This window comes from Serpula lacrymans (assembly GCF_000218685.1).
Source record: "Serpula lacrymans var. lacrymans S7.9 unplaced genomic scaffold SERLAscaffold_6, whole genome shotgun sequence".
NCBI classification, from domain to species: Eukaryota; Fungi; Basidiomycota; class Agaricomycetes; order Boletales; family Serpulaceae; genus Serpula; species Serpula lacrymans.
In genome coordinates this window covers 1,723,087-1,747,272 of record NW_006763295.1, presented here as the reverse complement: position 1 = coordinate 1,747,272, position 24,186 = coordinate 1,723,087, and the positions used below count along the sequence as shown (strand labels likewise).

The following is a 24,186-nucleotide window of genomic DNA, read 5'->3' as shown; positions in this document are numbered from 1 at the left end:
GGCCTATCTAGAAAGGCTGACTCAATCAGATACCTATCGCGATACTATCGCCTGTGGTTTGTTCGCTGGCGTGCTCTGTTCAGGTCGACCTAACATGTACAAGAGAAATTTGTATGAAGCCGAAACTTGGGGTCACTACCAATCACCCGACCAATCATAAACGGCTTTATGTGACGATAAGATATCTCTGGTAGTATATCGGCCAGTACACCCGCCTGTCATCTTAAGAAGGGTCGCGGGAGAGCGGGGTTCGACTCCCCGCCAGAGAGAATTTTTTGTTCATTTTTACTCACATCCATGTCATGATACTTCGTGGTTCATTGATAGGTCTATGCTCTTACTATCCAGCTTTTAATAATTAGAAGCTCGCCATTTCACACCGAAATAAAAAATTCAGGACAAGAACATATATTTCATCGCTTTAGTTTCTCAATAAGCTCGGGAACAACTTCATATAAATCCGCGACAAGTCCAACATCCGCTACTTGGAAGATGGGAGCATCGGGGTCCTGTTGTAGTAAATTTAGCACATTATACGTTAGCACATGTACACGACCCTACCTTGTTCACTGCGACGATGAGTTTCGAGTCTTTCATCCCAGCGAGATGCTGGATAGCTCCTGATATGCCGAGGGCCATGTAAAGCTCAGGTGCAACGACTTTACCCGTTTGGCCTACTTGCAAGGAGTTATCCGCATATCCAGCATCCACCGCCGCGCGAGAAGCTCCGACGGCGGCCCCGAGGATGTCGGCCAAGGGATAGAGAGTGGACTGGAATGTCTCTGCATTCTTTAAAGCACGTCCACCCGAGACGATTCGACTAGCAACACCCAGTTCAGGCCGGTCGGACTTGGTCAACGACGTGCTAACGTGCTCTGAGGGAGAGTCGGAGACCTGTACGGGGTCGAGGGTTTTCAGCTCAGCCTCTGCTCCTTCGGAGAATTCAGCGGGTGAGAAGGCCGTTGACCGAACAGTGAAGAATTTGATAGGTATCGAAGATGGGGCACGAACAGTTGATATGGCGTTTCCTGCATATATGGGGCGTGTAAAAGTTGTGCTGTTGGACGACGCATCGTGTTCAACCGATGTGATATCGGAGACGGCCGGTACATCGAGTTTGGCTGCGACTCGAGGCAAAATAGACTTGGCAAGAGATGAATGGGCGGAAATAACATGTGTAAAGGGTGATCCTTCAGAGAGGAGCTTTTCGAGAAGCGGTGAAACTGTTTCAGGCAAGGGAATGGTGTATTGAGGGGAACTGGAGTGCAGAACGGAAGATAGCCCTTGCAATCTGTCCACCGATATCAATTTACTGATAGCTGAAAATGGTAGACAGTCCAACTTACTTTTTTGCTGTCTCTATGATGACTTTGACTTCATCTGATCCACCTAACACCAGACCGGTGACTTGGCCGCCTAGTTGGCCAGCAGCTGTGAGGGCTGAAAGGGAGCCGGAATCGATGACACCCTGACGATGTTCGAGGAAGACTAGCGCATTAGGTGAAGAGGCGGTGGCATAAGTACGCAGAAGTGTTCTGCGAAAACTGAAAGCTTGTGTTCGCAGCATGTCGGTACTCCGTGTGTTAATGCTCGTTCAGTCGCAACTCACAAATTAGATCCGGGTACCCATATGGGTGTCTACTTTCCCACGCCCATCCAACGAGACAAAATGATCCGAGTCAGAGGAGATCGACTTACCGCTCACTGGACTCTTCAGTAATGTCGAATGTCATGTCGCTCATACACGTTTATCTTGGTGCGTTAGGAGCAGAGGCCCAAGTTATTAATTCAAGATTACAATCTCTAAAATCTGCGCTTTGGTTTGATTCAAGTCTGCTCGCTGTCACCATAACTTGAACTAGTAATCGAACCATCATGCATCATGGCCCCTGGATCACACACCGGTTACAATTACTATTTATCCTAAGGCCATACATGCTTTTCAATCAAACTTGTAGTCCTTGTCGGCCTGGATAGGCATTCAAATTTCCTACGCAAGATGGGTGGTATTCCTCGACTCTCTGCTTCGAATCAATGTCGATGCTAGCATGCGGTGATGGATCACCTCAATTTCTCATATGGTTCCGCCATAGTTGTAGTGGATATATAGCGATATTGACGAGAGAGATTTGCCGCGACTAACATGTCTCCTTCCACACTGAGGCTGTCAGTGCTCGTCAGTGATATCGAATACACTGCAAAAAGTGATACTCTGTCTATTAGAAAACATCGCAACACTGACATCAATATTTTTGCCGTCATTCCATCTGGATATGGCATGAGGACAGCAAAGTTTCTTCCGTGAGTGTATTGCGATTGGGAAACCTTGCTGCCTATACTGAAAGGAAAGGATTCTCGCAGAGGGGCGGATGTTGTGAAAACTGTTCATCAATTCCTTGGCAGGTTCCAGATATCTGCTCCTCGATAGTTAAAGTGAAGCACTTCGATTTTCCTTTATCCTTTACCACCCCGCGTCAGGCCATGATGCATCGATTATTTTGGTTTACAACATTCACCCTCTTTTTGCTACTTGCTACTCCGAGTAATGTCCGCGCTGGAAACACTAATTGTGTTGGGACTATGCTTGACTGGTACACCAGTGCGGTCGGAGAGTCACCATGTGAGTTGCAGATTTTATTTGGAGGATAGCGCACGCTAAACTATCCTAAGGCATGACCTATCAACGTCTTATGCAGATATGTGACCCTCAATGTGGGAGATAAGTTGTCTCACACAATGTCACCTTAATAATCCTAGCTCTTAGACGAGGTTCCGTCATTCCGAAGTACTGCACCAGGTGACAATTGTGATACACAGCTTAGTATGTTCTTTGGCTTTAGCGCTGTCCTATATTTCAATCGTCTCCTTCACAGATAAGTGTTGCTGCAATTCGATATCCTGGACGCTTAGTATGCTTTGCATGAAGTGGGTGGTAGATAAATACATTCTTCTGAGCTAAACTCTTTGACTTAAAGTTGCCAGAAAGACGTTAGCGGAAGTAGCCCTAACGGCATAGACGCAGGTATAGGTCTATTGATCCATCCTATATTCATGACTAAAGTGACTTTATCTGCAGGCGCCGGTGCGTATCAAAAGTACCTCACTGACGGGACAACGTGTTCTTCTACAAATCAATCGTGAGTGAAAATTCTTGCGGGTGGTAGTAGTCTAATATGAACACGTTCATAATATTTTTCGACTTCCAGCCTTCCCACCGATATCCAGGCTGCAGTTTGCAAGGCGGGTATAAAGTTGGATGACTCTTTATACGATATATTTTGGGATGACGGGGCATGGTAGCTATTATTTTTCCTTGTCTCTGAAACCTCTTTTTTTGACATGAGCGCATCAGGTATTAGTACGTATTTGGCTTGATGTCGCCACTGTATCCTTATTAGTCTTCAAAGTGTCTACATGTCTAAATCAGCCCAAGGGAATGAAATCGCAAGTAACGATAACACATTCAGTCATTGCCAGACTCCCGGATTACTGGTCCCACCACCCTCTACATCAAGTCCACCCTCTACATCAAGTCCACCCTCTACATGGTCTACAGGTCCACAATCTACACTATCATCCTCTACAAGTTCGCAGTCTTCACAGTCTTCATCCTCTTCAAGTTCACAGACTTCACAGTCTTCATCCTCTTCAATCTCACAGACTTCACATCCTTCATCCACACTGAGTTCACTGCCATCTCCAATTTCTTCGCTGTCGACCTCACCGTCTCCGGGGGGTTCATCCCCTTCGACAGTTCCTAATACAGCGAGCCCTTCCAATATGAGTACCATTGTTGGTTGTGCCGTCGGCGGAGCTGTACTCTTGGCAGTCCTCCTGGCAGTTGCTTGTTTCTTAAGGAGGAGGCGACGTGGTAAAGGTGTGGTCACACCTGTCCCACCTTCAGGACCACTCCTCACCCAGTCTCGATATCTTTCCGGGTCTTTGGTGCCAGTTACAATGCCTAATACAGGTGAGACCAGAGCTAGTGAACGAGGGATTGCATTGACGCTAAGCAAACAATGTCGACAAATACAGATCTGTTGGATCAGAATACGCACATTTTGCCTAGCAGTGGCTTTAGTCAAGATACCTTCAGCTCAGACACTTCTTCGTACGCTTCCGAGCAAGCTGTTCGTGAAAACTCCGTTGGCGCGTTGAGGCCAAATTTACTTGGTTTTAATCCTTTAAGACACGCCTATGTCCTGGAAGGAGTTCACAGGGAAGGCCCTAGAGGAGAGGAGCTTCGTAGAGCGGTGTTCGAGGTAGAAGAAGATGCAGGAACATTTGGACAGACTTACATGACTACTCCGCCTCCATATAATCCTGCCTGGGATATTTTCCAAATACAAAATGAGGTGAGTCTATCGACATTGCGCATGTAGTACCCGAAGTCTCAGCTTCTGGCAGGAAATCGGTAATTCCCAGGCTCAACGACCGGCGCAAAGTTCGCTAATGGAAGATAAAGACTAGTTTGTGCAGAGGATAAGCTGTTGATGTTTTTGCGACGTTCTAATATTGACTTGATCAGTTGAAGATTCTTTTCTAATTTGATGATAGTTTGCATTGCGTGATGTATCGAACATCTATCTTGTTGAACTTAACGATTTTGATTATTCGGTCGATGCTAGCTTTAAATTTTACGCTGCAAGGACTCATGATACTGTCATCATCACTGTTATTATAATTAGCTTCAAAGCATAATCTTTGTGGCGTGACGCCACTACTCTGGTACTAAAGTATCAGCTCCGAGTCACTGACGCTTTTCCGCATGTCTCGCGTAATTCAGAAAAATCAACGGTGCTGGTGTATAATCATTAAACCACTCCCAGAAACAACAGGTATGTCGATGTGATTTTGCTGGCACCATTTTGACACTATTCACTATACCAGTACGCCAGCTCGCTGCGATGTCACGTGTACCCCCCACGATCCCTTTGGAACTCGCACACCGTTGTCATATATATATGTATGGCTGTGTATACCTGTCGATGCTGTCCGTATTTCACTTCCCACAGCCATGAAATCTCCCGGACGGGATGCGGTGTATTTCAGCCTGGGTGTCCTTTGATTGAATCAATCTCAAGTACGTTGCGATCTTGTACGGCTTCTCACGTGTTTTTGAGATAGTTGTATTGAAGTTATAACGGTTTCAGCAAGGAAAGATATGCTGCGACAAGCAACTCATTGTCTCTCGCGGTTTAAGTCGATATCAAGTAGGTCACATTGTGTTGTTTGGATGATGAGGCTGCCACATTGAAATAGTTGATATCAAACAGGTCACTCAATTCCCTCGAGCACAATAGACGCCTAGTGCTTCGTATGGCAATTGAACAACTGTATTCTTGCAAGATCATCATGAGTTTCTGAGGCACAATCTGGAAGCTTTGCTGCATATGCTGAAAGTTGACTTTCCATCAATTCAGTTGACAGATGGGATAACACGGTATACCTGCTCTTCGCTACTAAAGGCCAAGCCCCCTCCATCTTCATCTTCACGCCTTTCATCCTTTACTACTCCCTGCAATGACTCGGACGCGCCGGCTAGGCCGGCTTGCAGCCACTACTCTCTTTTTCTTTTCTCTACTTCCTATTCCAAAGACTGTCCACGCTGGAAACACTACCTGTGTTGGGACTATGTTGGATTGGTACACCAGTGCGGTCGGAGAGTCGCCATGTGAGCCATAGAATTTGTCTGGATCATAGTGCATGCTAAGATAATCAAAGGCATGACATATCAGCGACTGAGGCAGATATGTGACCCGACTTGTGAGTGATATTTCCTCTTATGCGATGCCCACTTAATCATTTTGGCACTTAGATCAGGTTCCGTCCTTCCGAAGTAATACACCAGGTGACAATTGTGATACACAGCTTAGTACGTTCATCTTCACCGTCGTCCTGTTTCGAAATCTCATCCTTTATAGATAGCTGTTGTTGTAATTCGATATCATGGGCCCTTAGTATGCTCTGCATGAAGTCAGTGGTAGATGCTTAGCTTCGTCACTTCTTTTTTGAGCTAAACCATTGGATTCTAAAGTTGTCAACAAGATGTCATTGGAGGTAGCTCTAATGGCATAGACGCAGGTAAGATTTCTTTCAACTCATCCTATTTCCATAGCTGAAGTGATTGTAATCTGCAGGCGTCGGTGCTTATCAAATGTACCTCACTGATGGGACAATGTGTTCTTCTACAAATCAATCGTGAGCGGAAATTCTTACGAATCGTGTTCGGCCAATACAAACGTGCTCATGATGTTTTCCAACCTCCAGCCTTCCCACCGAAATTCAGGCTGCAGTTTGTAATGCAGGTATAAAATTGGATGACTTTTTGTATAACCTATTTTGGGGTGACGGAGCTTGGTAACTGTTATTCTTTCTTTTCTCTGAAAATTATTTTCTGACATGAGCGCATTAGGTTCTAGTAAGTATTTGACTTGATGTCTCCACTGTATTCTTATTGGCCTTCAAAGTGTCTACACGTTTCAAACAGCCCAGGAGGATCAAGTCGCAAATAATAACAACACCTTCAGTCATTGCACAAGTTCCTGGGCAACGCCCCTACAGTCTCCACAGTCTTCACCTCCTCCAAGTTCACAGTCGACACAACCTTCGTCCTCGCTGAGTTTACAGTCCTCTTCTTTGTTGACCTCACAGTCTCCACAAGTTGGATCGTCATCCTCTCCAAGTTCACAGTCTTCACATCCTTCATCCACACTGAGTTCACAGTCCTTTCAAATTTATTTGCTGTCGACCTCACGATCCCCTCAAGTTTCTTCGTTGTCGACCTCCCAGTCTCCACGGGTTTTATCCCCTCCGACAGTTTTCAATGCAGCGAGCCCTTCTCATATGAGTACCATTGTTGGTTGTGCCGTCGGCGGAGCTGTACTCTTGGCAGTCCTCCTGGCAGCTGCTTGTTTCTTAAGGAGGAGGAGACGTGGTAGAGATGTTGCCACACCTGCCCCACCTTCAGGACCACTGCTCACCCAGTATCATTCCGGGTCTTTCGTGCCAGTTACAATGTCTAATACAGGTGAGACCGAAGCTGATTAGCAAATGACTGCATTGACGTTAAGCAAGCCGTGTCGACAAATACAGGTCTGATGGATCAGAATACGCACATTTTGCCTAGCAGTGGGTTTAGTCAAGATGCCCTCAGCTCAAACACTTCTTCTTACGCTTCCGAGCAAGCCGTCCATGAAAATTCTGTTGCCTTGTTGAGGCCGAATATACTTGGTTCTACTCCTTTAAGCCATGCCTATGTCCCGGAAGAAGTTCACGCAGAAGGTCCTTTCAGGGAGGAGCATAGAGGAGAGGAACCTCGTAGAGGGGAAAGGGAGATAGAAGAAGATGCAGGAACATTGATTTCATTGAGTGGCCAGACTTCCAGGACTGTTCCGCCTCCTTATAACCCTGCTTGGGATATTTTTCAAAGACACAGTGAAGTGAGTCTACTGTCATCGTGCATGCAGTATCCAAGGTCTCAGCTTCTGACAGGAAACCAATAACTCCCAGACTCAGCAACCGGCGCAGAGTTCGCTGATAGAAGATAAGACTAGTTTGTGTAGAGGATAAGCTGTCGATGTTTCTTGCGACATTCTAATATTGACTTAATTCGCTGAAGATCCCTTTATTTTGGCGACAGTTTGCATTACGTGATGTATCGACTATCTATCCTGTTGAACTTCGTTATTAGGTCGATGCTAGCTTCAAATTTTGTAGCCTTTACGCTGCAAGGACTCATCTGCAATGATATACTATCATCATCACAACTATAATCAGCTTTAAATCATAATCCTTGTGGGGTGACGCCTCTCAAATCATGCATCAGTCATCACGACTCTGATACTCTCAAGCCAAGTCGTTGGTGCTTTCTCACATGTCTCACATGTTTCGAAGAAGTCAACAGTGCGGGCGTACCAGAAACAACAAGGATGCCGTTATGGTTTTACACATAGTTGTCATAGGTATGGATCTGTATATTTTTGCTCACACGGCCACCTCTCGATACTATCCGTATTTCACATCCCATAGCCATGAAAAATGCTGGACAAGATGCTGTGTAGTCCAGCCCGGGCGTCCTTGATTGAATCGATCTCTAGTACGTTGGGACCTTGCACGGCCACGGCTTCTCACGTGTTTTGGCGATAGTTGCAATGAATCTATAGCGATTTGAGCAGGGCAGGATTATTGCGACTAGCGACTCATCTGTCTTTTGCAGTTCAAATGAGTGATATCAAGCAGGTCAGACTCTGTCGTGTAGATGATACTGCCACATTGACATAGTTGATATCAAGCAGTTCGGGCAATTGTCGCAAGTACAATAGACGCCTATTGCTTGATATGGTACCTGAACAACTGTATTCTTGGAAAATATGCTTCCGAGGCATCAGGAAACGTTGTTCTATATGCCGAAAGTTGGCTGTTCATCAATCCAGCTGACGGATGGGATAACACGGTATATCTGCCCTTTGATAGCCAATGCCAAGCCCCTCCCCCCTCCATCTTCAACTCCACGCCTTTCATCTTTTTACTACTACCTGTAATGACGCACCGGCTAGGCTGGCTTACAGCCACTACTCTCTTTTTCTTTTTTCTGCTTACTACTCCAAGCAATGTCCGCGCTGGAAACACTACCTGCGTTGGGACTATGCTTGATTGGTACACCAATGCGGTCGGAGAGTCGCCATGTGAGCTATAGTTTTTACCTGGAGGATAGTGCATGCTAAGATCTCCCAAGGCATGACATATCAACGATTGAGGCAGATATGCGACCCAACATGTGGGTGATAATTTCTCTCATACAACGTCCACTTTATCATTTTGGCACTTAGATCAGGTTCCGTCCTTTCGAAGTAATACACCAGGTGATAATTGTGATACACAGCTTAGTACGTTCATCTTCACCGTCGTCCTGTTTCGAAATCTCATCCTTTATAGATAGCTGTTGTTGTAATTCGATATCATGGGCCCTTAGTATGCTCTGCATGAAGTCAGTGGTAGATGCTTAGCTTCGTCACTTCTTTTTTGAGCTAAACCATTGGATTCTAAAGTTGTCAACAAGATGTCATTGGAGGTAGCTCTAATGGCATAGACGCAGGTAAGATTTCTTTCAACTCATCCTATTTCCATAGCTGAAGTGATTGTAATCTGCAGGCGTCGGTGCTTATCAAATGTACCTCACTGATGGGACAATGTGTTCTTCTACAAATCAATCGTGAGCGGAAATTCTTACGAATCGTGTTCGGCCAATACAAACGTGCTCATGATGTTTTCCAACCTCCAGCCTTCCCACCGAAATTCAGTCTGCAGTTTGTAATTCAGGTATAAAATTGGATGACTTTTTGTATAACATATTTTGGGGTGACGGAGCTTGGTAACTGTTATTCTTTCTTTTCTCTGAAAATTATTTTCTGACATGAGCGCATTAGGTATTAGTAAGTATTTGGCTTGATGTCTCCACTGTATTCTCATTGGCCTTCAAAGTGTCTACACGTCTGAAACAGCCCAGGAGGATCAAGTCGCAAACAATAACAACACCTTCAGTCATTGTCCGAATGCCATCGTGACGTCAACCATCAGCTCAAGTTCCTCCACTAGTGCCGCAACAGGAGCGGTGACTGGGACCCCACTGCCTTCACAAACTCCATCCGTGCCAACAGTTTTGGATGCAGCGAAGTCTTCTAACATGGGTGCCATTATTGGTGGAGCGGTTGGTGGGGTTGCGGCCTTGGCAGCTCTCCTGATAGCTCTTTACTTCTTGAGGAGGGGGAAACGCCATAGTAGGGCTGATGCACTGGATATGGATGCAGCTGTTCCTACTTTTAGATCATCTCCCAACCAGACTCAGCTCTCCTCGCTATATTTCAATCCGTTCACTGCGTCTGATAGAGGTGAGATCAACTCCAATGATGAATAAAGTTGAAGGACTGCTTTGACGTTGGACAAACAGCGCCGACAACAATAGTAAGCAGCTACATGGATCACAATCCGCAATTTCTGTCTAGCAGTGGCTCCGACCGCAATGCCCTCAGCTCCGAGTTTTCTTCTACTGCTCAAACCTATCGTGAAGACTTCGTTGGCCCACTGAGGCCAAATGTACTTGGTTATGCTCCTGTTCACTATTCTCATGCACAGGAAGGGTCTCGCCGGCAGAGCCCTTTCACGGATGAGCCTAGAGTAGAAGAGCCACGGAGAGCAGAAGGGCCACAGAGAGCAGAAGGGCCACAGAGAGCAGAAGGGCCACAGAGAGCAGAAGGGCCACAGAGAGCAGAAGGGCCACAGAGAGCAGAAGAGCCCCAAAGAGCAGAACCCCGGATAGAAGAAGATGCCGGGACATTAATTTCATACTCCCAGAATCTGGGGAGCATTCCACCACCTTATAATCCCGCTTGGGATATGTTCCAAAAGGAAAATGAAGTGAGTTGGTTTATTGTTATCGTGCATATTACACAATATCTCAAACGCTGACAGAAAACAGACGAACTATTGGCAGGCTCAAGCACTGGCCCAGGGTCCTCTGCCTGAAGACAGCCCATCCGTGTCTAGTGGGCAGCGAGTGTAGACTGTGGGCATTTCTTGTAGGTATTTAGTATATATAAGGTCAACTCAGTTCTAGCATAGCGGTTGCTTGGAGACGGCACACAATAATGATCTTCTTGACTTTTTTTTATTTAGTTGATTCGAGTCTGCGTAGCCCTTACACGATGAACATCCATAAAATACATTGTAAATAAAATTCATGGTTTCACAGTTTTGGCACGAGCTTGAATGAAGCTTAAGCAGGGCCCCGTAGTCACGTGCTTTCCGGGACGGCTCCCAGTTGTGCCGCTTCACATGTAGAGCGTAAATCCGAAGCTACAACAGAGCTTACAAACTTGAACATATTAGTGATTTGCTCCTCTCACCTGCGCTATCGTGGACGATGTCTTTTCAAGGATTAATATCAGGATCTGAATGTGGAGTCCAGTCAAACCCACTTTCTCAAGTACTCAAGCACACCGAGGGGGACAGAAGCTTGCAACAGGTATGTTCATCAACTCCATGATAGTCGGCATGGGCGAACTGACTGGTTGATTAGGATAGAATTTCTGGACCATCCTCTTCACGGGTATGTCAGATGCTCATTACACTTGTTCTGCACATTCATCATTTTCACAGCTCCATCACCTCCCCGGGACTGCCCCTCAGCAAGCCAATGATCACGATGTAGCCATGGCAAGGCAGTTTTTTGAGGCCCAACAACCCGGACCTGGACAAAACTTCACTCTTCCGCCACATATACACCCTGCTGAGCTCCTGCGTCTTGGTGAACTCAATGGCCGCCCTGATCTGAATGAGGCTTGGATGAGGGAACAGCAATATAAGTCGGTGCTTCAAGAGCCGATGTCTCAATCATCCTGGGCTGCAGAGTTTGGTCACAGCGCTGATCAGATACAACCTACAGCTGTCCCAGAACATAATATGTCAGGTAGGATCCCACTGAAAGCGGTTTATGTTCGAATCATTGATCTCAGCACTGACACGTTCGTAATTAGTCCAACAACGTCCTTCGTATATGGGCAACAGTGGAATGTATGGGGGTTCTATGCCTTATGGAATATACGGTGGTGCTATGAACCAGAGTTCATACCAAGGTTTCAGCAATAATTATGCTCTTGCATCGGATCAGGCCAAAGGAAAGGGTAAAAGTAGAGAGGTGGACTTCGAAGAAGCGTTTGCTCAAGCAGCAGCGTCTTTCAATCCAATTCAGGCAGAAACTTCGAGGATTGTAGAAGTCGATGAGAGCGTAACAGACATAGAGCAAGCCCTGAGAGGCACTGTACTGGAAGACGACACAAAGACGGGAGTGCTTGGCTCGGACTTTCCAACGTATGTCAGGTTCCTCGGATACTTTGCGTACCTTTAAACTCACGTCATCCATTACTAGAGTGTGGGAACACTTGCAGCAGTCGGGGGTCCCGCCTCCGCACGAAGATATGGCAAAGTGGGAGGCAGAATTTAATCAGCTGATGACATCGCAGAGAGAGGAAATAGACCATGATTATAGCACTGCTATGCAAGATACTTGGGAGAGTGGTTTAGGGGGATTCGGAGAGCACGGGTTTGTGGAGGAGCCGCAAAAGTTTGATGATGAAGGTTTACCCATCCTGAGCGAGTACATTTTCGGTTAGTATTAGCATTTTTAGGCAGTCACACCACTGACAATCGACAGTAGAAACTTCTAACAAATACCTCGATCCATCCACATCTACTCGGTCCCCTCTTGGTGAGGCCAAACTTCTCTTGCAGCAGAATGGCTCGTTGTCAGAGGCAGCACTACTACTTGAAGCCGCCATTCAGAAAGGTGACTTAGGTGAAGGGGGCTATGAAGCTTGGATCCTTCTGGGGGAAACCCGAAACATGGATGAACGTGAAGATCTTGGAATGCGGGCTCTTACCGAAGGTGTAAAAAGAGCTGAAGCTGCGGGTGCCGACGGTGCAGGCATGCTAGTAAGCTGAAACTCACCGCTCCCATGTTCCAAAGTAATCTGATCGGACTTATCAGTCACTTGCGATATCATATACCAATGAGTCATACGACAGGGGTTCATACACGATGTTGCTGCGCTGGCTGAGAGCTCGATTCCCAACTTATGCCATCCCAGAAGAAACTGGCAAGGCCGTTGCTTCAAATTCTACATGGGACTCGCATGGTAAATTGACTGATGCTTTCCTTGGCTTGGCACGATCGCAGTTTAGTCAGGGGTTGGTGGACCCAGATGTGCAAATTGCTCTCGGGGTACTTTTCTACAATACTGGAGAGTATGACCGCGCAAAAGACTGCTTTGAGAGTGCATTATCTGGACGACCTCAGGCAAGTAAAAACAACCAGCTGTGTATCTGGTTTACTAAATCGTCCGATTTTTTAGGATTACCTTCTATGGAACAGACTAGGGTCATCTTTATCGAACGGCAACAAGCCAGAGGAAGCCCTTGGTGCATACAGAGAGGCACTCCACTTACGTCCTACGTACACTCGTGCAATCTATAATGTTGGAGTAGCATGTGCGTCCCCGTCTCCTCGTGTTTTGTGGGGCTTCATTTGCTGATTTCGGTCCCATGTCGAAATAGGTTTGAATATAGGCGCACATCAAGAGGCTGCGGAGCACTTTTTGAGTGCTTTGGCAATGCAAGAAGCTACAGGGGGTGGACAAACTAGCGATCAACTTTGGTTTACCCTGAGGCGCACTTTCTTGTCAATGGTATGTGATCTCAAGGTTGACAGGGGGTCCCCTTGTGGACTAATCCCCGTGTTCAATTTCAGGACCGAACTGACCTTGCGGAAATCGCAAAGCCCGAGAGTCACCCGACCCTGGAGTTGTTCCGTCAGAAAGGTTTTGATTTTTAGATAAGATCCCGTAGTATGCCTATTGTTCACAGCATGCAGACACTGCCGGTACAGAAGCGGACAACAATGGATATAGACATCTGTTTGTACATAGGGGAACAGCTGACACTTGCGTTAACATCTTAACTACCGTCAGTACTTTTGTGAAAGTCGGTTCCTTGGTGCAAGGGTTGATCGCAAGAGATAACTGCGGAAGTGTCAACAGGATGAGGTATTCCAATCTCCATTGTCTGTGTAAGCATGTGCTAGCATGAAAGCTGTCGCAGCATAGCATACGCTGCAAGTTCGCGTGCTCTTCTCAGGAAGGTATGCTCGATCCAGGGTAAAGTTAGGACGACAGACATGCCGAAAGATGATCTCTGGAATTCGTTAGCTTCTTTGATGTGTGATCCACGCCAGTGGAGTGGGTAGCTGGAGCTACGAGGCCTGAATGAACTACTTTAGTCGAGATAGTTGTGCTAGAAACGAACTTGGAACTGCTTCGACTTTCTTTGGCCTTACCCGTTTACACGATGTGACTTGCCATTTCAGGGGATAGGATTTGGTTTAAAAAGGCGAGCGTAATCGTAGGTCAACCAGTTCCCGTACTTTCCTCTTCACCACAACCCCCAATCGTCAAATCCAACACCTGTACGTGCTGTCGCAGCCGTTATAGCCACTTTCTTCTTGCTAAACGTTTCCTTCAGAAGCCTCTTCCTCCTTTGAAAGAAATGGCCGAATCCAACGAACAATGCAGCTGTACCTCTACGTCAGTAGAAGATCTTCTAGAGCAATGTTTCGAACCTCTTAGCTGACCTGTGCTAATCTTGTTCATATATAGCTGCTCTTGCAAGAGCGGAAGCTGCACCTGCAAGTGAAGCGGGAGCCGCCAAAGTGCGCACTCGTGATGTAGAGGCAACGCACCCTTTACTCCCTATTGTTGTATGATTATGAGCGGCGTTCATTGTAAGCTTGATGATTGGAGCACATTGCGAATGTAGATGTACCAGAGCGGGGGGTGTTACGTTAATAGTATCAATGTTCTTGGATTAGCGCTGTGAGACCCAGGAACTCGCTCCCGTGGTAGCCTTCGTAACGAAATCTCGAGGGGTTACTTGTGTTGAGTCTCACGCTGACATTCCTCGGTGTCCCTTTGAAAGGATTCATCATATTGGCGCCGCTGCCGGCCACAGGGTGAAGGAAAGGCCTCTTCTTGAGCGTGTAACACATGTTCGGATACGAAGAACCTACGATAAGACTATTTGCGTCCAGTCCGTTGTTTCCCGGTATAAGTAAATTCCATTATGGATCCCCCATTCACCGAGAACTCGTACGTTGGGCTCGAATCGCGAGCTGCAGAAGACGGTGCGACCTCTTGCCAGTTCCGCATGGTTCATAATTGTTGCAAAGAAGGGTTTTCCGCAAGCTAATCACTATTCACTGCAGTGCTGCATTCGAACGTGATGTCGTGGTTCTGTGGAACCTGAGCATGATTGTTATGTACCGGCCGACCGGTGCCACAATAACATTCATTATGTCCGCCCTACTGACATGGTCCCCTGACCAACCTCAACCGGCAGACCATCCTCGTCGAGTGCTCTTATGGTCGTAAGCGACAGTTACAAATATCAGACATAGCAGAGGTCACTACCATTGGCAAGGGAATCGATCGAGCTCGTTGGGGGCGCTATCACGCCAGAAGTTACCGCCGTGGGTGTAAAGCAGGCAGAAAATATGTCCGGCTCAAATATCTCAGGTCATGGGTTATACCACTGATACGCTCACCGGACCGAAACAATACAACTATATGCGCATTATAAGAGAGCAGACATTCAACACCCCGTCTAGAGAGCAGTTGTCGTCTGAAGGTCATCATGTCTTCCGGAGACGTCGAGATGTACGTTTAATGCCTCTTCGACAACTACCTAGTAGTAATTCATAATTCTCTGGCAGTCACTCTGTGTCTAAGCCTTCATCAACCCCCAACAATGCTAAGTTAAACAAGATTTCCTCTCAGCTCACCCAAGAGAAGGTAGAGCCTTTGGTCATCTGTTCATGAATATATCTAATTTTTTGTTTAGACCGGGGGAGGGGCGCAGGCCATGCGTGGGTTCTTATCGTACTTACACCTCGTTTGAACTTGCGTGGATTCAAAATCGATTATTCATTACAGTTTACGCTGTTGGTTTGACTGAAGATGACATGAACAAGCCTCAAGTACCATGAGTTCACTACTGGTATATCGTCTTTACTGATGGCGATGTGTGACGCATAGATTGGAATATCCCCAGTCTGGTGGGAAGGTAAATGCCGTTTTTCTTCGAATAAATTCTGCGCTTACTCCTGGGACCTGTAGGGAATCCTTGCAATTCGCACCTTGTACGTTTTTCTCCTTGAGCGGAAGCGACCATCCCTTTATAATGTGGAGAAATAGCTCGATTTAGCCATGAAGATAAAAGATGGATGCAAGGAAGAAGGTCTCGTTGGCCTCACATTTAACACCATTGGAGTTAGGTAACGAACCCCGCTATTCACAATAAATGAATCGTTCTTACATTAAATAGTGATGCTATCACAATGGGCACGGATGGTAGGTATTTTAATCATGGAAGTTAACTTTCTTGGTACTCACGTGAGTTACAGGCATGAGATACTCGTGGGTTTTCCTCAAACCCCATTCTGATAATACGCAAGTCAATTCTCTCCTTGTTCAGACTCCCGAGTCGCGACCTCATTGCGGACTCCATTGAAGCAGTAAGTTGTCTGTATTCATGCTGAACTCCCCGTTAATCGTAATTATTTTGTAGGTTGTAATGGTAAAGACTCAACACCTTCGTCTTCTTTTCACTTTAACGGGCTTATTGTTTTTCACAGGCTCAACACTATGATGGCAATATTTCGGTTCCAGGTTGCGATAAGAACATGCCAGGTGTCTTCATGGCGGCAGCGCGCCACAACAGGCCTACCATCATTGTTTACGGGGGGACCATCCAGATTGGAACCCGACATGTTGACTGTCCATCCATGGGATTCGAGAAAGGCGGTACTGTAAACATCTCTGACGCCTTCGAATCATATGGTATACTTTTCAATTCAACGAAAATTGTCGGTATCTGATCGGTCGCAGGTGCCTTTGCTGTGGGGCTTATCAACGACGAGGAACGGTTTGACGTAGTCAGACACTCATGTCCAGGCCCCGGAGCTTGCGGAGGGATGTTCACGTGAGTAAATGCTGCACCTTTTTGTTACCAGGGCTCCTGAGCATTCGCTAGTGCCAATACTATGAGCTCTGCTCTTGAAGTACTCGGGATGTCGTTACCATACTCTTCTAGTACTCCCGCTGTTTATCCAGGTGAATAATGCATGGCTAACATCGAGTAAATATGTGCATTGCTAACTGGTGATCCTCACATTACAAGAGAAGGCACAAGAATGTTACCGAGCCGCAAAGTATATGAAGAAACTCCTCGAGCTTGACCTCAAACCCAGGTCCGTTCCATCTTGCATCCTGCTACCTTTTTGACACCGAACTTATATATATCATTAATACAGAGATATCCTAACTCGCCAGTCGTTCCTGAATGCAATCACTATCGTTAATGTTCTTGGTGGATCGACCAATTCGGTGAGAGGAGTGTCCATCATTGTGCAGTTTGCGTTATTCACGACAAACTGCAGGTCCTACATCTGCTGGCCATGGCCCGTGCCGCTGACATTCCCCTCACAATTGACGATTTCCAGGAAGTTGCAGACAGGACGCCATACCTGGCTGATTTGAAGTAACCTTCACTTCTTCCACATCGAGCCTGCATTGTAACATTATTATTTCCAGGCCTTCTGGAAAGTACTATATGGAAGACATCCACAACATCGGTGGTATCCCAGCTATCATCAAGTATTTGTTGAAAACTACAAACCTCATTGACGGTAACCAGATGACCGTCACGGGGAAAACACTTGCTCAGAACCTGGAAGACGTTCCTGAATTGGACTTCGATAAACAAGACATTATTAGGAGGATAGACAACCCCATTAAACCCACCGGACATCTGACCATCCTGAGGGGAAGTCTGGCTCCTGGATCAGCAGTCGCGAAACTAACCGGGAAGGAAGGTTTGCGGTTCACGGTGAGGTCACACCGTCGTCTCGAGTTCCGCTTTCTAATTGTGTATGTACAGGGTGTTGCCAAATGTTTCGACAGGTTATTAGTATTGATATTTCACGCAGGATATGGAATTGACCCGATTTTGTTTTAGTCTGGAAAACTTTTATCCATCCCTTGCGGCAGGTGAAATCAAACCTGGCACAGTGTTGATATTCAGGTACCAAGGTCCAAAGGGTGCGCCAGGGATGCCAGAGGTGAGTATTATCAAAAATATATATCCTTCATAATCTGACGCCCCGCACTCGAATCAGATGCTGGGTGAGGCAAACGCTTTATTCTCAATAACTGTCTCACGTTATGTTCACAGGGCCCACTGCTGCCTTGATGGGAGCTGGATTGGGCAACAGCACTGCTTTAATTACTGATGGCCGTTTCTCAGGAGCTTCTAGAGGTTTCATCATCGGTATGTCAATTGAGCTGAAGAGGCGGCGTTACACTCATTCTTTGTAGGACATGTCGTGCCTGAGGCTACCTCGGGTGGTCCCATTGCTCTTGTCAAAGATGGCGATCCCATCATCATCGATGCGGCTAGTCGAGCTATTGATTGGCTTGTTGACGATGCAGTGAAAGCGAGCCGCAGGAAGGAGTGGGAAGCGTCTGGTAAGAATAAATTGAAAGTGAACAGAGGAGTACTGTTCCGTTATGCAAGAGACGTTGCAGTATGTGTCCATTTCTATTTGTTCCTTAACCGAATGGCTAATGAACCTTTTTACAGCCTGCCAGCGAGGGTGCTTATTGCGACTAAGTCAAATATCCTATTGTGTGTAGCGTAGGCACTATGTGTGTAGTCCGTGTATGATTAACCGTCCATTATCGAAATCAAAGCAAAGTTCGTTCTCAAGAGCCTGATAATATCACCTCCACTATTGTCCCTGGCCAGCATGTCTATAATATTTAAGTAATAGGTGCAGATGGCCTCGTAACTAAGAATGTCTCGGATCGCTTTCAAGCCAGAACAGTACCAACACTTCTATCTGGGCCGTTGGGATAAGGGTTGATCGGACTGTCGGTGGATCTTGGCAAAGCTTTTGAAGAACGACCATCGATATTTACCTTCGGATCTTCTCCTGGAAAGTAGGAAGTCTTAATACTTAGATTGGCATCGTTCGTGTTGCCCTCGGGTATATTTTGTCCAGGTATCCTCCGCCCTTGCACGATAGCGGGATCAGGGGGAATAATATATCGTTGAGGTTTCTTCGGCTCTTTCGAAGGCTCCAACCCTGCAGCTACTCTAGCTTCCCTTGCCTTCCGCTTCCGACGCGTTATGAAGTAGGCGGTGAAGCCGATTATCCATGCAATGCCGAGTAACGTTCCACAGATGCTGCCTGCAATAATGGGAGTTTTCGCTTTATGTCTGGACATAATTCCATGAGCGTTGTTTGAACCACCAGACTACATGGGATGGTAGTTTACCCTTTCAAAGACGCAGATTCTGAGGGATTCCCAGCAAAAATGTGGAAGGTCTGTGTAGGTCCTGTCATCAACATCGATGTTTGACCTTAGACTAGTAATACCACCCGGACATCAATACGCGAGCCCGTTGGAATTCGTGGAGTCTGGAAACATACCTGATATTTTTCGCTGATTTTTTACTCCGCAAATGCGGTTGACGAGTGTTGGGAAGCAAAGAGAGTCGAATGGTGACCTAAGCTGCTCTAGTTTCAATCCCGTCGGCCACGAGCCTCGCTGCGTTCTCCACACCAAGATAAATGCTTGTGCCTGCTTTGACTTTCTAGGCCGTAATGTGGGGCGTAGGGCCCCTAGTCAAGTATTTCGGTGGGGCCGTGAGTGCAGGGTGCTAGGACTAGGCACGCTGTACAAAAAAAATAAGGCTAATGATGAATATGCGTCCAAGATGCTTTCAGTGACAACCAACTCACTTTTTGTGGTCAGAGAAATGAATGCGATATTCTGAATAGTGCTAGCCATTGCAGTTGCAACCTTCTGTGACTGCAGCTCAGTTTAAAACTGACTCTTCACAAGAAACCTGGAGCTCGCTTATGTCCGAGTCGTATCCGAGTATCCGAGTACCGACAGCCTGAGGTTTGTTCGATCACTGGCATGATAACTTACTTTTGTTACCACCACTTGTCTGAGGAGACATGTCCCATTTCACAACGGTCACTGCGACTTATATTCTAGTGAAATATTCGAGGTCTTACCCATCGTCTGCGCCGTCATCGCAGGCCCAAACAAGCTCAGATGTAGACTGGCAGCATTTCGTGAACCCCGTAATCAAGTTATACCTGGACGTCAAGAAGTCTTCAACAGGCGAACTTGTTTCTGTCCGGCTGCGTATTGCATGGTTTATGGACGACCGTACAGAGGATGTCGATCGACGAGAAGTCGTGTTCGTAAGTTGCTTCAATCTGATGCTCGTCTATCACGCATACGAACTTTGTCTATTCAGGAAGACTTGGAGTTACTGTCATTTTCATCGCTGTCTCCACCAAACCCGCAAGCGGCACAAATAGAACAAGGTCTCCCTCTAAAGGCTGTTTACCGTGATTCTGTGGTTGGTATACGTTACCTTCACCCAAGAGTTATTGGGCCAGGCACTCATCCGGTATTTCTTCATTTGGACATATATCAATGCTTAGTTTATGCACTGTTCTTGAAGGTTTATCGTCGATTTCAAATTACTTTCCTCTCACCTACCGCTGCCCTCCAGTTTATCGACGCGATTCGTACCGTTTGTCCCTGTAAAGCTAACCCATCAACCCAAACGCCAGTTCGTAATCAGACCATGCACACGGATCTCAGCAGACCGCGAACTTCCACTGGTCTAATGTCGCAAACAAACACCCTCATCCGTACCCAAACCTCCCATTCCGCTGCGCCTATCCCAAAAAGGGCTCGCCTAACTTATGACGGAGCTTTTTCTAGGCCTTCAAATCCAGGACGCTTGAATCTAGAAACTTCAACTGATCTTCATGTTCCAAGTTTCACCACCTCAACTCCATCTAGGCAGATGCTTCCTAATAATGACAATACCAGCCAAATTTCATCTTCCTCCGTGACGCTTTCCTCTTCAAGTAGTCGAGAGATGATCAACCCAGACTGCGGTAAGGCGTTATCACTAACTAGAGACCTCTCTCACCCCACCAAAGACAAATCTGGCGTCACAGCTCCGTTTGACTCGAACCGAAATTCTCTTCCAGATTCCTCGCAGCCCTCGTATGCAAGCCGTAACGACTCTGACATGATGCCACCACCACCTCTTCCTTCAAGTGCCCCGCGACCTGTAGAAGTGACAGGACCTCAAGTACCGGATGCATTCACATCAGAGTTTCTAGCGTCTTTACGGGAAACTCCTGCCCTCTACGATCTGCCGCAAGCTGAACTAGAAGACCTCGTCGGCCATGTCATACGGGAAGAAGGGTTCGCGAAACTGGTATATCCTTTTTCTTTATAGTGTCGATTTCCTTCATCTAAAACGTCTCGAAATATTACTATAGCTCGATGCTCTCGATTCTATGTGGAAAGTGAAAGGTTTCTTGGACCGCTAACAAGTCTTTTCACCGTCCGCTCGATTCTCAACTGTTCTCGCTATTCAATGTTGTTTCCTTGTCCTGCTACTCACCATAGTTATTTTCTGTATATCACTGATCACTTGAATTAACCATGTGTTCATATATAAGTTGTTCTATATGTTGCAATGCCATCCATGATCACGATCAACAGGTTTTCAAATTCATGCTGCTTAACCATCTAGCTTTCCAGTAATCTCTATCACTTCTATGCCGTCTCCATAGTAGATCTCATAATGCCTTAGAGGTCCTCTGAGTCTTGTGGGACCACTTCAAACGAAGTCCCAGTCACTTGTAGATCATGAACACTTTCCACACCAACTCCTTTTAATATACGACTAACCCCCTCCTTCTTCACAGCTTCCAACTCTTCGTCGCCTTTCACCAGGAGCATCCCTGCAAACCCAAGAGAATTGACGCTCACTTCCATGCCAATTTCTGGTATAGTGTGAAATTCCAATCGGCGTGGGATCAAATGCATGTGCTCCAGTGTAAGAATCACATTATACGATGGCGTTCCTGATGGGTATGTGGGGTCATGTCGAACGGTGGAGATGACGAGATCGAGGAGGGAGAGGAAGGGAGGGAATATGAGTTCTTCTAGCTGATCAGGACTCGAATCACTGAGTGGGACAGGGAATCGGAAGACGTGATTCGCGTATGGTAAAGATGATATAGAGAATGGCCTCCCTGTATATGATGTTACTGTCTGATTGTCCGATCAAGGAAGACAACTTGCCCGATACTTCTAGCTTTGCTTTTCTTGCCAGCCGCTCGATCGGTGGGCCGCCATCATCCACTGGAATGAACTGTAGGTGTTTATGTGGCTGACTAGCACCGCTGTTCTTTCCGCCTTGTGTTCAGAAGTATTTAAATCCACATCGAGGATCTAGTAAACGTATGGCTCACAGTTATAAAAGGCCATGTAGCGCTTGTTCGCCTTGCGAGCGGCGAGAAGAAGTAGATAGGCTTGCACCAGGTCAGGGGGCATTAGTGGGGATGTTTGTGCGCGAAATTCTGCAAGTAGATGAACCACCAGGATCTTCATGTAGACTATCAAACATACCTTTCGTCACCATAACGAAATGGTGGGGAACGACGGAATATTTGTTCAGCTATAATGGGGGTCTCGAGTCTGAACTCTGGAACGGCTCGTGGGCTTCTGTATGTTGGCACTTACAAGGACGACATAGTCTGCATCGTTGTTCTCGTCTTGCAGAGTTCCCAGTAGTATATTAGGGACGTATGGAGGGGCAAAAGGATCGAGTTTCCTTACTTCCTCGCTTGGGTGGTTGGCGAGCGCGATACCTGTGTCCACAGTAGGAGCGGGGTTGGTCGGTTTCTTCTGCAATGCAGGACACACCCGAATCTCGAACTTTTTGGCACGGAAGAAATGCACACAAGTAATCAGTGATCGTTTCATAAACAACAGAGCCTGGAAACCGGACCAGCTATCTAATATCAGGCTGATAACTACTTACCTCGATACCATCTTCCTTGTGAGTATGGGCGGTCGATGGGAAGAAGAGTAGATCGCCTGAAGAGAGGGCGGTATCGAAGCCTTTTTGTAATCCTGAGATGATATCTGAAGCAGACATGATTGATTGATATTTGAGATACCGATACCAGTAGTAGCTGCGATCACTGTCGGATGATGCTGCAAGATGGCAGCGGTTGCAACTGGAACCGTATGTGTCAGACCGATGCTTTGTGGTACTATTTTCTTGGAGGGAAACTCACACCAAGGCACAACTCGAAATACAATGTGTACCTGTCAAGTTCGCTAGAGGCCGGACTCGGTATCTAAAGGGTATATCTGATATGATGTCTCTCTGAACACTAACGTTAACCGAGACGTTGATCTAATGTTTTATTGGACGCGGAATATCCAGATCAACTCTCGATCGCAGTTCATGATATAGGCTTGAACACCACTGCAGATTATTGGGAGGTTGTAGACTTTGCATACACATAACCAGATTTTCTAAGATGGAATTGTAATCATGATGCGCAATGATGATATACGCGAAAACAAGAGAAGCATCTGCAGACATAACCAATGAGGGCCCATAAAAATACAATACACAGAAAGCCATTGGCGCTTGCGCCCACGTCGCCCCATCTACCAGAGAATGTGAAGTAACACGCAGGACCTAGAACCTGTCTGCCTGACGTGTCTTCTCCCCCTGCAACATCTGCAGAAGGAGAAATGGTCGGTGATACCTAGATCAAACCCGACCTGCTTTCCCTTTATTCTCCTTCGCCTCTTTCAAAATTTCACCCAGCATCTGAGCCCTGGTGTAACAGATAGCGGCAACAAGCGAATAGATAGCGGCGTTTGTACCCTGGTGAAAATGTAAGCTGGCTGATTTTTGCAAGAAGACACAGTGAGGTATTACCTGATAGAAAAGCACCGCTAAAAAGGCCTGAAAGAAAAGTAGCACGACTTTTAAAGGCATACTGCGTTGTAGTGCCGTTCCCCTGAGCCGAGGTAAAGGATACTCCAAAGCGATCATCGTAAAGCCGAGAATCATGGTGAGAATTTGAACGACCGGAACCTTGACGATGATTGTGATGAAGAAAGAAACCTTTGGAGACGGCCTGTTAAGGTGGCATGTCAGTACCGATGAGGGGTGTATAAAACGATTAACACGCACTGCAGTCCACCAGGATTGCGGAGGATGCCACCGATGAAATCCCAGAAGAACTTGCGGAAGTAAAAGCCCCAGAAGCTCGCCCAGACAGCATCTTAAGAAATGTGAGTATAGTCCACCGAAGCGATTAGGGAAAGGACGACTCACATGCACTTGCTACCAAGGCGATGTAGCGACTCAATTCGTTCCAGATGAGATTACCCATTATTTCCTACTTTGTTGACAAGATAAACTTTAGAAGAGACCAAGAGCGCAGCTCAGGAGTGATGAGGGTGAAAATGAAAGAAACGGCAGAGAAAGAGGCGAGGCAGAGGACAGAGAGAGCGCAGCTCTGAAAAGAAAAGGAGCGAAAAAGAAAAAGGGACCAGACACAGGAGAGCGTCCATTGCATTCTTAAGGCGGACAAAAACGCGAATTTCGTGCCACTGTCTCTAAGGTAATTTCCGATCGGTTTAGCCTTATTTTCTCACC

At 46.5% G+C, this 24,186-nt stretch overlaps 15 protein-coding genes across 15 annotated transcripts; 6 read left to right on the top strand and 9 right to left on the bottom strand.

Moving 5' to 3' along the window:
• Positions 1–307: 307 nt before the first annotated feature.
• On the bottom strand, positions 308–1,602 carry SERLADRAFT_466226 (uncharacterized protein; the record flags this gene model as incomplete). The annotated part of the gene is made up of 3 exons (XM_007317745.1): positions 308–509; positions 562–1,291; positions 1,347–1,602. The coding sequence occupies 3 exons, from the start codon at positions 1,565–1,567 to the stop codon at positions 414–416; spliced, it is 1,047 nt and encodes a 348-aa protein (XP_007317807.1).
• A 1,318-nt stretch (positions 1,603–2,920) lies between these two features.
• On the top strand, positions 2,921–3,300 carry SERLADRAFT_437404 (uncharacterized protein; the record flags this gene model as incomplete). The annotated part of the gene is made up of 3 exons (XM_007317744.1): positions 2,921–2,932; positions 2,983–3,137; positions 3,207–3,300. 3 exons carry the CDS (start codon positions 2,921–2,923, stop codon positions 3,298–3,300), a joined length of 261 nt encoding a protein of 86 aa, XP_007317806.1.
• A 262-nt stretch (positions 3,301–3,562) lies between these two features.
• Positions 3,563–4,113, bottom strand: SERLADRAFT_388039 (uncharacterized protein; the record flags this gene model as incomplete). Its single annotated transcript, XM_007317743.1, has 2 exons — positions 3,563–3,970; positions 4,036–4,113. A coding segment is annotated over one exon (211 nt), but the record flags the coding sequence as incomplete, so codon positions are not given.
• A 242-nt stretch (positions 4,114–4,355) lies between these two features.
• Positions 4,356–4,664, bottom strand: SERLADRAFT_466219 (uncharacterized protein; the record flags this gene model as incomplete). The annotated part of the gene is made up of 1 exon (XM_007317742.1): positions 4,356–4,664. One exon carries the CDS (start codon positions 4,562–4,564, stop codon positions 4,394–4,396), a length of 171 nt encoding a protein of 56 aa, XP_007317804.1.
• Positions 4,665–5,494: 830 nt separating this feature from the next.
• SERLADRAFT_415162 (uncharacterized protein) lies at positions 5,495–6,525 on the top strand (the record flags this gene model as incomplete). Its single annotated transcript, XM_007317741.1, has 8 exons — positions 5,495–5,674; positions 5,725–5,766; positions 5,819–5,875; positions 5,925–5,976; positions 6,038–6,084; positions 6,141–6,201; positions 6,271–6,360; positions 6,471–6,525. Coding segments are annotated over 8 exons (555 nt in total), but the record flags the coding sequence as incomplete, so codon positions are not given.
• Position 6,526: 1 nt separating this feature from the next.
• On the bottom strand, positions 6,527–7,001 carry SERLADRAFT_448641 (uncharacterized protein; the record flags this gene model as incomplete). Its single annotated transcript, XM_007317740.1, has 1 exon — positions 6,527–7,001. One exon carries the CDS (start codon positions 6,707–6,709, stop codon positions 6,527–6,529), a length of 183 nt encoding a protein of 60 aa, XP_007317802.1.
• Positions 6,985–7,769, top strand: SERLADRAFT_466217 (uncharacterized protein; the record flags this gene model as incomplete). The annotated part of the gene is made up of 3 exons (XM_007317739.1): positions 6,985–7,030; positions 7,078–7,442; positions 7,495–7,769. The coding sequence occupies 3 exons, from the start codon at positions 7,018–7,020 to the stop codon at positions 7,570–7,572; spliced, it is 456 nt and encodes a 151-aa protein (XP_007317801.1).
• A 2,323-nt stretch (positions 7,770–10,092) lies between these two features.
• On the bottom strand, positions 10,093–10,519 carry SERLADRAFT_388035 (uncharacterized protein; the record flags this gene model as incomplete). The annotated part of the gene is made up of 2 exons (XM_007317738.1): positions 10,093–10,416; positions 10,471–10,519. One exon carries the CDS (start codon positions 10,334–10,336, stop codon positions 10,172–10,174), a length of 165 nt encoding a protein of 54 aa, XP_007317800.1.
• Positions 10,520–10,876: 357 nt separating this feature from the next.
• SERLADRAFT_466214 (uncharacterized protein) lies at positions 10,877–13,870 on the top strand (the record flags this gene model as incomplete). Its single annotated transcript, XM_007317737.1, has 10 exons — positions 10,877–11,023; positions 11,078–11,107; positions 11,158–11,467; positions 11,535–11,868; positions 11,927–12,165; positions 12,215–12,489; positions 12,545–12,853; positions 12,909–13,044; positions 13,111–13,241; positions 13,304–13,870. The coding sequence occupies 10 exons, from the start codon at positions 10,922–10,924 to the stop codon at positions 13,385–13,387; spliced, it is 1,950 nt and encodes a 649-aa protein (XP_007317799.1).
• Positions 13,871–13,983: 113 nt separating this feature from the next.
• SERLADRAFT_369079 (uncharacterized protein) lies at positions 13,984–14,201 on the bottom strand (the record flags this gene model as incomplete). The annotated part of the gene is made up of 2 exons (XM_007317736.1): positions 13,984–14,123; positions 14,183–14,201. 2 exons carry the CDS (start codon positions 14,199–14,201, stop codon positions 13,984–13,986), a joined length of 159 nt encoding a protein of 52 aa, XP_007317798.1.
• A 200-nt stretch (positions 14,202–14,401) lies between these two features.
• On the bottom strand, positions 14,402–14,756 carry SERLADRAFT_437400 (uncharacterized protein; the record flags this gene model as incomplete). The annotated part of the gene is made up of 2 exons (XM_007317735.1): positions 14,402–14,624; positions 14,701–14,756. 2 exons carry the CDS (start codon positions 14,754–14,756, stop codon positions 14,402–14,404), a joined length of 279 nt encoding a protein of 92 aa, XP_007317797.1.
• A 470-nt stretch (positions 14,757–15,226) lies between these two features.
• On the top strand, positions 15,227–18,709 carry SERLADRAFT_466211 (uncharacterized protein; the record flags this gene model as incomplete). The annotated part of the gene is made up of 24 exons (XM_007317734.1): positions 15,227–15,263; positions 15,320–15,398; positions 15,448–15,472; positions 15,540–15,583; positions 15,642–15,669; positions 15,723–15,745; positions 15,801–15,880; positions 15,931–15,956; positions 16,010–16,022; positions 16,081–16,120; positions 16,174–16,182; positions 16,241–16,445; positions 16,494–16,587; positions 16,639–16,718; positions 16,786–16,855; positions 16,919–16,991; positions 17,045–17,145; positions 17,199–17,493; positions 17,545–17,567; positions 17,623–17,725; positions 17,783–17,789; positions 17,839–17,934; positions 17,982–18,190; positions 18,247–18,709. The coding sequence occupies 24 exons, from the start codon at positions 15,241–15,243 to the stop codon at positions 18,274–18,276; spliced, it is 1,776 nt and encodes a 591-aa protein (XP_007317796.1).
• Positions 18,706–19,202, bottom strand: SERLADRAFT_388028 (uncharacterized protein; the record flags this gene model as incomplete). Its single annotated transcript, XM_007317733.1, has 3 exons — positions 18,706–18,885; positions 18,945–19,035; positions 19,100–19,202. Coding segments are annotated over 2 exons (197 nt in total), but the record flags the coding sequence as incomplete, so codon positions are not given.
• Positions 19,203–19,633: 431 nt separating this feature from the next.
• Positions 19,634–21,040, top strand: SERLADRAFT_407970 (uncharacterized protein; the record flags this gene model as incomplete). Its single annotated transcript, XM_007317732.1, has 5 exons — positions 19,634–19,885; positions 19,942–20,097; positions 20,152–20,596; positions 20,693–20,925; positions 20,990–21,040. The coding sequence occupies 5 exons, from the start codon at positions 19,634–19,636 to the stop codon at positions 21,038–21,040; spliced, it is 1,137 nt and encodes a 378-aa protein (XP_007317794.1).
• A 262-nt stretch (positions 21,041–21,302) lies between these two features.
• On the bottom strand, positions 21,303–23,920 carry SERLADRAFT_369076 (uncharacterized protein; the record flags this gene model as incomplete). Its single annotated transcript, XM_007317731.1, has 9 exons — positions 21,303–21,751; positions 21,801–21,914; positions 21,971–22,078; positions 22,128–22,176; positions 22,242–22,436; positions 22,543–22,622; positions 23,448–23,662; positions 23,719–23,809; positions 23,863–23,920. 9 exons carry the CDS (start codon positions 23,918–23,920, stop codon positions 21,303–21,305), a joined length of 1,359 nt encoding a protein of 452 aa, XP_007317793.1.
• Positions 23,921–24,186: the final 266 nt, after the last annotated feature.